At 39.7% G+C, this 12,792-nt stretch overlaps 1 protein-coding gene across 1 annotated transcript; it reads left to right on the plus strand.

Annotated features, from left to right (window-relative positions):
* Positions 1–8,783: 8,783 nt before the first annotated feature.
* On the plus strand, positions 8,784–9,746 carry LOC118838986 (olfactory receptor 51I2-like). The gene has a single exon (XM_036746369.1). It carries the CDS (start codon positions 8,784–8,786, stop codon positions 9,744–9,746), a length of 963 nt encoding a protein of 320 aa, XP_036602264.1.
* Positions 9,747–12,792: the final 3,046 nt, after the last annotated feature.

Below are 12,792 nucleotides of genomic sequence, written 5' to 3' on the forward strand. Positions count from 1 at the left end.
TGGGAACAAACTCAAACTTACTTTATCTATAGGAGGGTCATCAAGATAATGAGAGTACTGGGGACCATGCCATATGAAGATTGGCTGAAGGAGTTAGAGATCTTTGGCCTGAGAAAGAGAAGACTTAGAGGGGATATGAATATTGTCTTCGAGAATTTGAAAGGAAGTCAGGTGAAAGAGAATCTGGGAAATTAACTAGTTTAGCCCACAGGAAAGAACTAAGACTAATTTTGGTGGGTGGATGAGGTTTGCAGAGATGCAAATTTCAGTTCAATGCAAGGGAGAACTTCTTAAAAATTTAGAGCTATCCCAAAATGGAACAGGCAATCCCAAGAAGTAATGAAAACCCCCTTTCTGTAAGTCTTCTTTTTGGGATTCCAAATTCAAGGACTTGGGTTCAAATTCCACCTCAGATACTTCCTGGCTGTGTGGCCATGGACAAATCACTTAATATTTTGAACTTCAGTTTCCTTATCTGTAAAATGGGTATAATAATACATGTGTTACCTACTTCATAGGATTATTGTAAGGCTCAAAAGAGCCTTCATACAGTGTAAAAGCACTTTGTAAATTTTAAAATGCTACATAAATGTCATTTATTATAAATGGACTAGATGACATCTCTGGTCTCTGCAAATACTAAAATTTTCTGATCCTAAGAAAGCTTTTATTAAGATTGTACTGTCCTATTGGACTTGAGGCAATAGTGAAGAATCTGGGGAGCACCATGCAAGACAACCTGGCTCATTAAGTGGATGTGATAGATGGGTACCCGGGCAAGCATTTCTACAACCTCTCCCTCTATTTCTGCTATTCCTAATATCTACTCATCATTCAATAAGTATTTATTGGGCTCATATCCCTTTGTCTGTATGCCATCTTTATTGCTGTAGTGGGACGTGAGAAACAAAACTGCAGGATATTGTCACATAGGCAAAGATCTTGAACCTGATTATAGTTAATAGACTTATTCTGTGTGATTTCAGGGGAAATTAAGTCCAAGACATAAAAAATACATACTGGGAGGAAGGCTGTAGCTCAGTCAGTTTCTAATGAACATGTCAAAAAATGGAACAAGATGCCTTAGATGAAGTAAGGCTTTCCTAGTTAACACTGAGCCCACAGGGTCTGTGGTGTGGAACCACATTCCCTTCACCATCTATGACCCAGGCAGATAATTTGGACTGGGTCTAGTTTTAGGGAGCCTGCTCTCTAATCAGAGGGGGACTAGGCTCCCTTTTCTCACACTCTTAAGCTCATTAAGCAATTACAGTGATGGCCTATGGACAAATTTACTTAGCTCAGATCTTGGCTCACATTTAGAGTTTCCCCCAGAAGGGGAGGGGAGTTAAAATGGTACTCAGCATATAATATGACTCAATTATGGGTCAGGTATTTTATTCTTACTCATAAAAGAAATGCTAATGATAAAAGATACACAGAATGCATCAACAGAACAATTTGAAATAATGTTCAGTAACTTTAGGTAGGACTACTATTACAATCTCTTGGGAGGCTGTTTAAATCTCATCAGAATATAAAGCAGATTTTTTTTGCAGGATGGCTAATTAATCATTTTACATTTCACCTTGACTATAAATCAGAGATTCTTGGTTGGAAACTTCTGTTTCACTCTGTCCAAACAACTCCAGGGAAATGTCTGCTGGTACCATAGCCAGTCTTGGTCCATTTCTCTTCTTTTTGGTGGCCATCCTCTCAAGCAACTCTGGAATAGTTGCTGGGGACTCCTTCCCTACCACTATTCAGTTCTTGCCCAATGGGATCCAAGACCTGCAGATCCCTTAAATTCAGGAGGTCAGCTCCAAACCAGGACATGTTGACCTTGAACAAACATAAAAGAAGAAGCTGAAATCTACCCTTAGGTTTGCTGAAGTGGGGCAGGTGCTTTAGAAGCCATGTGCTCATAAGACAATTAGAAGGCAGAATGAGAGACAGGGCAAGCTGCTCTCCCCCTGCACCCCCTGCAATATGTGACTCAAAACAGTTATAATATGAGGTACAACTTAAAAAGAAGAGAAACTGAGGGTACCATGAGTCCTTTTTAAACATTCGTTGAGAAATCAGCTCTTCTGGTTCTTGGCCTCTCAAAATCCAAGTACTTTAGTCCTGACTCACACATGGTTTCAAAGCCCCAAAGGGTCCACATTCTACAGACATAAAGAATGTTAATTCTTCATGGACTGGTTCTTTTTTACACAAAAATTTTTCATTACAGACACAAACCATTTTCTCCTTTGGCCCAGATCTTTTTCAGAACATCTGCTATCTTAACCTTAACCTCCCAACCAATTTTTTGTTCCTCACTATAAAACTTTATGTTTAACCATTTTAAATTAAATTTCTTCTAATCGGGTTCAGCCCAGTGCTCTAGTCCATTGGCCACAAGTTAGAGTTCATAGCTTGACACCCAAAGGGGTCCTAGCTGCCCCCAATGGGTATGTGATCATCCAGTTGTTGGGTAGGAAGGCGGGTCACTTCCCCTCTTCTACATGATAGCCAATTATGGTGTTCATCTCCCACACAACCACACCTACCTTTATTTCTCAAGCTTGTCTACTTTGTTCATTCTGTCTGCTACCCATGCTCCCAACCTCCTCATTTCTGAACTAGGAGTTAGCCATTTGGTGAGGCAGCTATAACCAAACCTCTACCTGGGCAGCAACAGCAGTAGCTACACAAATACCATTGGCCAAATCCTCCTGAATCCCATTATACCAACCTTTTAGCCCTCAGATCACCACATGGATGTGGGCTGGTTGTATATTCTGGGGCTATAATAATGCAAAGTCCTTATCTTCCCACTTTTAATTTTTGGGGGGACAGAGTGAGTTTCACTGGATGATAAGCAGTCATAAATGTGTTGCATTTTTTTTCTTCCACCTGCCCATCTATCTTCTAAATTCTCCTATTACCCTAGAATTGCCATCATCCTTCTAGACACACGGGTTTACCAACCTGTCAAGAACAAAATTCTGAGAACCAAAGTTTCCAGATATTGAAAATCGATTTATGTATTACACTAGCCAATAATCAATAAATTGAACAATAAAGTGGTTTCTCTTAGTAACCAAAGACAGTCTCAGGTCATCTTAAATGCCCATCTATTTTCCTTTACTACTACTTCCTTTATTGAATACGACAGAATATTATTGGGACTGCCCCGACAAGAAAAACATTGAAGCCTACTTGGTGAACACTTAATGAGGTTGTGCTTTAAGAGTCCTTAGCCCCTCTCATTTTCTTCATCGTTAAACGGGGGAGGTCAGTTGAGACATGACCTGGTCATGAGGCTCCAGCTCACTCTAGCAATCTAGTGGCCCCATCAAGATCTCTTTGGCTTGGTTTCTCCTTCATAAGCCAGCCCCCTTGTGCCCTGAAAACTCTAATGAAGGGACCAAGGACACAAGAATCTCTCAGTGAAGCTTGGACCAGCTCAGTTTATCTTCTCCTTACAGAGTAGACAAAAGCCAGGACCCCACTTGGGTGGGGCCCAGCCCAAATTAGTTAAAAAGAAGATGCCTTGGGAGCTAGGAGTGATCACATTACTGGCTTAGTCATGACCTTCACAGACTGACTGGCCTTTTTAGGAATGGGATCTTGACAAGATAGGAGGAAAAAGGATGGATCACAAATTAATAATTGGTTCTTAGTATAATCTAATCAGATGTCAAATCTTCTAGTTTCTACCTCCCCCAAATCTTTCGTATCTGTCCTTTTCTCTCTCTATTCACAGATGCCCCCATAATTTAGTCCCTCATCACCTGTCACCTGTCAAAATTATAGCAATACTTTTCTGATTGCTCTCCCAGTTTCATCATTCCCCTCTCCAACTCATACTTCACATATCTCTTAAAATTAATTTCCTAAAGTACAGCCACTCCCTGATCAATAAACTCCAGTGACTCCGTATTGACTCCATGATAAATATTATTTTTGATCTTTATCTCATCCTTTTTAATTTCTATTTTGCATAAAACGCTTAATGCAAATAACCATTACTGTAGTTGTACATGTATATAATTAATAAGTAAATATATACACATATGTAGGGGTTGCATACTCAAATATTTATTACTACAAAATTTTTTTTAATTTTAATTTTAAAATTTTAAAAATATTTTTTACTACAAACAAAAAGTTAGAATTTCTACTGCACTAATAAACATATTGATGGAGCTCAGATATTATCACTAGGTTAAACCCTGACCCCAATCATAAACTGTCTTCTAAATCCTATGGTACCTTGAGTCCTAACCCCAGAGTCAAAGCCCTTGAACCCTGGTAAAGACTGCTTGTTCCTGGCCAAAACTGAACCTTAAACTTTTCCACAAAACAACCTCTGGTATGGGCTACAAATTGATCCCCATTTCTGGTCACTTAATGAACCCTGACCCTAAATCCTGACAATGCCTAATCCCTGTCAAAGATTATCCCAGATACTGTTAAAACTCTCTGATTGGATAATTGTACCTGGAAAGGAGCTTTAACTCTAGCCCTGGCCCCAACCTTGGTCACAAAGTCATCCTTAATGAAGTCTCATCAGCTTGTTTCAATCAGGACAGAATTTGGCATGGTGCAGTATATAACCTCCAAAAGAGAAAGATCTCAGATCCAAATACCAACTGTACTAATGTTTAATATTATACATTGTTAGTGTGGTCATAGAGAGCTGACAGTAGTAGTTAAGCTGGACAGATAAGAATTTTGGCCAAACTGACCCTACCAAATTAGACTCCAAGAAACTACACATCCCTCTCTACCTTCCTCCCTCCTTTCAGCTTTCATTTCTTGTAGAGTGAGCAGACCTCAGGGCCTCTGAGTCCCCCAATCCCTGGAGATACCCCTGTGATTCCTTTATAAAGCTCTTAGTACTGGGACTGCATCATCCATATAGAGGGCTGGCAGTGATTGGCTTCAGTGCTGCTTCTATCCAAGACCCTTCCTTTGCCCTCTAGGCAAGGAGGGTAAGTACTCTATGCTCCCCTCCCCAGTAGTACCTGTCCAGAGCTATGCCTGGTCTCAAAGGACAGGCACTTAGAATCTGCTATGTAGATGGGTCTGAATGAGCATTAGCCACTTTCTTCCTTAGAAGGATAAGCTCATCCCAAGAAGAAGACCTTCCCTAAAATCAGGATTCAGAGGCCACTTTTGCAGAGATATTTGAGTCTGTTAACAAAGAACACCACTTCAGCCCACAAGGGAACTGAAATGAAAAAGTGTCCCATATACCAATTAAACATGTTTATTGCCTGAGAACCTGTGAAGGGCAGGAATAGTTACAAGGGAGGAGAGAGAGAGAGAGAGAGAGAGAGAGAGAGAGAGAGAGAGAGAGAGAGAGAGAGAGAGAGAGAGAGGGAGAGAGAGAGAGTTCTTAGCTGCTCGAAGGGGAGTGGAAAAAGGGTGAGATACTATAGTTTCTATGGGGGCAGGAGGTTAAGGGAGAAGGCATCTATAGACACAGTAAACCGGGATGTTTAGAAAGTCCACAGCAAGGTCTTGAGTCCGCAGCTGCAGCTCAAAGTGCTTGAACTATTTGGTTTCTGGCAGCTACTGGCATCTCCAAATTCAGCTACAGTTCACTCACAAAGGATCACTGGTATGTCAAGCAGCTTTGGGCTTCAGAAGCCTTTCTGACTGACTAGTTATTGTGTAACTCTGACACATTGGTATTGTCATTACAAAGCCCATATTAACGAGACCCTGTAAGGGTCTTGCAGTCCATGTTATCTTCTATCACCCCATCCTACTCACTCACACTAAAGGTTGTAAAATATCTCTGAGTTCTCCTCCAACCTGACTGCACTGCCTCTGCTGATTACAACATTCCTGTAAAGTCACTGGGGCTCCAAATTAGGGACTTATCTTTGTCTCTGCTCTCTCCCTACTCTGCCCACTGGCCAATCAGTTGCCAACTTAGCTTGAACCTTTTTCTGTGATATCCCATTGACACTACCCTAGTTCAGATCCTTATCCCATCTCTGGGATAACAGCTTCCCAGCTTCTCACAGCAGGCTGTCTTCAATCCATCATTCACACCACAGCCAAAATAATTTCCCTAATGTATTTATTCTTTTTCTATTTCTATTCATGTTTGTTCTATATATACTTATATACAGGGGGTCCCCAACATCTAGGTTCAGTTTTAAGTTTTAGTACTTTAAAATAAGCCTAAATAGTTTAAAAGTACAGGAAGACTTCTGAGATGCCCTGTATATCCTTGTTGTCTCCCTATTAGAATGGAAACCTCTTTTGAGGAGAGACTGTCATTAGCTGTATTTGTATTCCTCAGCAAGGTGCCTGGCTCATAGCAGGTACTTAATAAATGCCTCTGACTTATTTTGGCTAATTGAGCCTGGGCAAGTCTTCTAACCTCTCAATGCTCCAAGGCAACTCACTAAGACTTTGAACTTTACAACAGCAGCTCATCTGCCTTGGAAGAGGGAGTTTTTACATCATTTTATTCATAGGTCAGAATAAGGAAGGTGCTGCTTGATGACTTTTTAAAGTAGCCTATTTCATTTTGCACAACTTTCGTCGCCAAAAAGTATTTTCTTGAAGTAAATTTTTATCTACTTAGCTGCAATTTCCCCCTTCACCTTCACTCCAATCATTGCTCTCACATCCTTTGGGGTGAAATAGAACAATCTACTTTCATTGAGTTATTCTGCATCCCCATAATTTACCAGTTATGGTGATGAGAACAGAGAACTATCACTCCTTTGTTTTACACCCTGTCTTTCTTAATGGAGCCCGACATCACACTGCCTCTTTTGATGGTTATGTCACAAGGTTGATTCATATTCAACTTGGAATACGCTAAGCCTTAGGTTGCTGTTGGTGGTGTGTTTAACAAACTGTTGCCTAGCCAAGATGGTGAACCTGATTTTTTAACTCAAGCATAAACATTTGCTTTTATGTCTATTAATTTCGTATTTTAAAATTTGGTCCATTCTTGTCCCAGAATACCATGACAAACTTTGTAAAATGATTGGTAAAATCTAGGTATATTATATCGTATTTTAAAATTTGGTCCATTCTTGTCCCAGAATACCATGACAAACTTTGTAAAATGATTGGTAAAATCTAGGTATACTATATCCCTATCATTCTCTCTAGCCACCAGCCTAGTAATTCTGCCAACAAACAAAACAAAGGTAGTCTGACAAGATCTACTCATTATGAAGTCCTATTGGCTCTCTGTAATCATCACTTTCTTTTTTCTGTGTTCACTAACCTTCCCTTTAATAATACATTCAAGGATATTGCTGGAAATTGGAGTGAAAATAATTTAATTGGTTTCTTGTTAATAAAGTACAGTCACTTTGCAGTCACAAATACTATTCCTATCAATTTAAAAATCAACATCTTATATCAGAATCTCTATTTCCCTTTGTTTTATTATTGACATTTTCTGAATTTTTATATGAACATCAGAGGACATATTTCTTATTACTACGCCTATTCTTGGAGACACCTGTGAATTTCTGACTTTTCTACACACCCACACATAGGCACACATATATGCATACATACGTGCATATATACATATATTGATATGAGAGTCATGTGTATAATACACATGTGGGCAGCTTATTCTTCCTTTCCCATCCCACCCATTTTCTATTAAACTCCTCAATGAAATCTAGATGCTTCCAAGCAAAGTATATTTAAGCTTTCATACCTTATTTTTCATGGGTTAGTTTTCCTATGTATTTTCCACTATTTAAAAAACAAACAAATATGATCATGTCTTAATTTGTTTAAAAGCATTCATTTAATTTATTTAAAGCATTTAAAGGTACACTGGATTCCATTTTAGCCAGGGACTATATCGGTAGCATGATGGAGAATCTCCTCTTCTTCTAGCAGCTTTGAGTTGCTGGCAATTAGAGAGTAAGGATAAGGATAAACATAAGGATGTACATACATATATATCATATATGTGCATATATATACATACACATATGTGTGTATCTATCCATCTGTCTATCTGAATGATGTGGAAGTAGGTCTCAGTGTAAAAGTTGAATAGGAATTGGAAAATGGGGGGGGAGAGGAATCAGACAACCAGGGTACAAAAAATAGCTTTAAGCAAAGTGCTTTGTAAGTCTCAGATAAAGTACTTTTCTTGTCATGAATACCATCTCAGATAGCCTCGGTTTTACCTATCAAGTAAAAATTCAACATCTTACATTAACATCTCTATTTCACCTTGTTTTATTACTGACATTTGATGAGTTTTGTATAAAGAGGGTATGCTTGTTCTTGCTGTCAGTATTCTTGGGCAGGAGACATCTATGAATTACTGGCTCTTTCTACACACACACTTACATATGTACACACACATACACTCATAAACACATATGTACAATAGATTCTAACAACAAGAGCAATGATTATAAATATTGTTATTACCCTTAATCCTGATAATAGACAGAAAGGGAAGAAGTCCTCTTGTGTTAGACCTATTAGAGAATGGCTTCTTAGAAGAGATGAACTTTGAGTGAGGTCTAAAAGGAAGCTTTATATGGGGCTAGGAAAGAAAGGTGGTTATTCTAGACATATAATATAAATGAAAGGGAATAAGGATAAGGAACCATGATTTATGCACATAAATGGGGCATAATGTGTCTATTGGGGAGTAGGAGAAGATAAACTTTGATGTATGACCTTGATAGTTACATTGAAGTACTTGATAGTGATATATCCCTTCCTTTCCTTTCTTTGAAATGTAGCTGTATAGTCTGACCAAAAGCCCAAACATGGAAGGTTTCCTCACCAATGACTCTGGTTTACCCCCTTTCGTCTTAACTGGCTTTACAGGACTTGAGGCCTCCCAGCAGTGGATATTTCTGCTGTTTGGTGCCCTCTATTCTATCTCTATTGTGGGTAATTTCCTGATCCTATTCATTGTTAAAGAGGAGGAAAGTCTTCACCAGCCTATGTACTACTTCCTTGCTGTGTTGTCAGTCAATGATCTGGGTGTGTCATTGTCCACACTGCCCACTGTGATGGCCACCTTCTGCTTCCATGCCAGAGAGATTGCCTTTGAGGCCTGTATGGCCCAGATGTTCTTTATCCATTTCTTCTCTTGGACAGAGTCAGGAATCCTTCTGGCAATGAGCTTTGACCGCTATGTAGCCATCTGTAACCCACTACGGTACTCTACCATCCTCACCGATGCCCATGTTACCCAAATGAATTTCGCAATTGTACTCCGAAGCTTCTTCATGGTTTTCCCACTTCCCTTCCTCCTGAAGCGTCTGCCCTTCTGCAAAGACAATACCCTGTCCCATGCTTACTGCCTGCACCCAGATCTGATCCACCTACCCTGTGGGGACAGCACTCCAAACAGCATCTATGGTCTCTGTATTGTAGTTTCTGCTTTTGGCCTGGACTCTGCCCTCATCCTCCTTTCCTACATACTCATCTTCCGCTCCGTACTGGCAATCGCCTCTCGGGAAGAGCGACTTAAGACACTCAACACATGTGTTTCCCATATTTGTGCTGTTCTCATTTTTTATGTACCCATGGTGGGTGTATCCATGGCCCATCGTTTTGGGAAGCATGCCCCTCCATTTCTAAACACCGTCATGTCCTTCATCTACCTCTTTGTCCCTCCCATGCTCAATCCTATCATCTACTCTATCAAGACCAAAGAGATCCGCTGGAGGCTCATCAGAATTTTCTCAGCAACAAGTTCTATTCGAAGGGAGCTGGGATGAAACACCAGCTCCCTACTCTATATTCTGTGGCTCTAGGTCTGGTAAAGAAGCATAGGAAACCTATATCCTCAAGACTATTTTGTATAACTACCATTTGAATAGGGTGCCACTAGAAGGACAAGGGAACATAGATTTTGGATCTGTAATCTAATCTCCTTGGACAAGCTTCTGCAGTGCAGCTCACCCAGTCACAGGCTACAGCATACGACTGTAGTCATTTATATATTTGTTTGTTTGTTTGTTTGTTTTTTCCTAAAGATACTACTCTTCTTAAGTAAGATCTGCTTTTGAAAGGAATGATATCCTGAAAATGGTGCCATAAAGTGAATCCCTGGTGAATCACACACTGCCTCACAGAGACACTGTGAGGATGGTGACTTGACCAAAGACTGGATTCAGATAAATTTTGGATGTGACCAACTATTATCATAAAAACAATGATACAAGAACTATAAACCAGTCTTATAAAATGAGCATTGACATGCCAGTGTGCTATAACACTTACATAAAATAAGGGGGAAAAAAGTACAGTACAAATACATCTTAAATTTGTTTGTATTTCTTGGCATGTATTTGTTTATGAGAGGCCCTATAGTACACTGAATAGAAAACAGGCCTTGGAGCCCAGAAAACCTGTATCTTCCCTGTGGCATATACCAATTTTGTAACCCCTGGGCAGGTCTCAGTGATCTAGACAAATTTGTAAGACTAGAAATCTCAGAAAGGATGTTGACAAAGTCTACACAATTATTTGTTGGTATGAAGATCCTTTTTTATGACTTTTACTTGCTGGACACTGAAATCCTTTCTAATTCCCAAATTGTATGTCTCTGTGATCCACCTTGGTAGAGGGAGATTCCTCATCTGCAATTTCCCTGTATCATAGAAAGCATAGATCTAGTGCAAATACTGATAAGCTGTATATATTAATGTGTGTGTGTGTTATTTTTTCCTCCCATAAAATTTTAGCTCCTTATGGGCAGGAGACTACTTAATTTTTGTCTTTGTATTCCCAAGACATACACAATGCCTGGTGTATAGTAGATTTTTTTTTTTAAAAACTAACTGACCGATGAATTGATTAATATGTGAAATTCATCATTTGTTTTAAAGCATTCTAATTAAATGTTTAAATAATTATCTCTTTTCTGTCTTATCAGAATTGATAATAGGTGGGAGTCTGAATGCTGGGCTTCTCTGAATAGCCCAACCCTCTAGGAAAACACTGTCTGAGAAAGTTCAAACCAGAGGTCTCTATTTTCCTAGCACAAATTTCCGCTTATTCTTCAGAGGCTTTCATATGGAATCCCTTGACAACTCCAAGTAGGTGTTAGTTGTGGATGCCAGAATAGCGGTGTCTCTAACTCATCCTCTTTCCCCTTTATTCACCTCTGTTTTGTATATGATCTTCCCTCCCTTAGGGGAACAACAAAATTAGGGAATAGGAAGGCCTTAAGGAAGGAAGAAATCACCATTAGTCTGCCTGAGGGAAGAGATGGTGGGGGTCAGCCAATCTCACTTTTTTGACCTGTTAATAGTCACATTCAATGGATGTGAATCTAAAGGTTCCTTCTAGACCAACTCCTGGAGATCTATCACTTTCTCTGGATCTCTAATCCCTTAAACTTAGAGAGACTGAACCACGGACTTAGTGAAAAATGACAGTGTGCTTCTGAGACCATGTTCGAGAACTTCGGCCAATGTCAGGAGATGTTGTCCCAGGAAACAGAAGGCATCAGGCTTTACAACCCTTAGATGTGGTTTAGGGCCCTACTTTTTCTTCTCACCCTAGAAGTCCCTTTCCTTCTTGGACCATTCTGGACTGGAGTCAGTCAGTCAATACACATTATTTATTAATTGTTTAAAGTAAAATATGTTAATACATAAGAGACTGGGAAGGTGGAAAGAGGTCTGGAGAAGAGGAAGGATGGAACTACTATAGTTCAATTGGAGGGGGTGTAGTAGAGACCCTGAAAGGACATATTGGGGATAGGGATGGATATGGAGAGGAAGTCACCTAGGGCCTAGGTAATAGTGCTGGGATATGATGAGGAAGAAGGATGTACAACATGGCAGTTTCTTATTTGAATTAAATATTCTTGCTAATTAGGTTCTAAGTACAGTTGTTTCTACCTGCTAAAAGACATATTGTTGGGTACCCTTTAAATTTATCCTCCTGAGATAACGTTCTTGTTGTCTCACCCTAGTTACAGTTTTGCGAAACAAATAGACAAAACCATATAGAAAACATTGCTAAAAATTACAAAGACTGAACAAAAACAAAACCCAAAGCCTTTTGGTGAAAAGCAAGTTAAATATGTGTCAACATGTGACATTTTTTTAAAAAAGTCAGTTAACAAGCATTTATTAAGCACTCACTATGTGCTAAGCACTGTACTAAGTGCTGTGAATACATATGTTGTTGGTCAGTTGTTTTCAGTCATGTCTGACTCTTTATTACCCCACTTGGGTAATCATTTTACATATGAGGAAACTGAGGCAAACAGGGTTAAATGACTTGCCCAGGGTCACAGAGGTAGAAAGTGACTGAGAATCGATCTGAGTGCAAGAACAGGAGTCCTCCTGACTCTAGGCCTGGCACTCTACCCACTGCGCCATCTAGCTGCCCCTGGAATACACATAAAATCAAAAATCAAGACAATCTCTGACCTAAAGAAGCTTCCATTCTAATGGAGGAATACCACACATAAAAGAAAGCTGAACTGGGGGCAGAGGGAGTGGGGAGAAGGAAAGCACCCTGTTCAGTGGTATGGTGAAGAAAGTCCAAAGAATCAAGAATGAAGCCCTGAGAGGAATGAAGAAATGAGCATTTTCCCTAAAATGGAGATTCTAGGAAGAATCAACCAATAAGAGGAAAGCTCCACAGAGTAAAATGAGTTTGAGCACAAGGAGGGTGCTGTGGCATGGTACAGAAAGTATGACAGCTAGCTGGTGTGATGGATAGGGCACTGGAATACCTGAGCTTAAATCCCGGCTCAGATACCAGCATTGTGACCCAGGACAAGTGACTTAACCTCTGTTTGCC

Source organism: Trichosurus vulpecula, chromosome 2 (assembly GCF_011100635.1).
Source record: "Trichosurus vulpecula isolate mTriVul1 chromosome 2, mTriVul1.pri, whole genome shotgun sequence".
NCBI classification, from domain to species: domain Eukaryota; kingdom Metazoa; phylum Chordata; class Mammalia; order Diprotodontia; family Phalangeridae; genus Trichosurus; species Trichosurus vulpecula.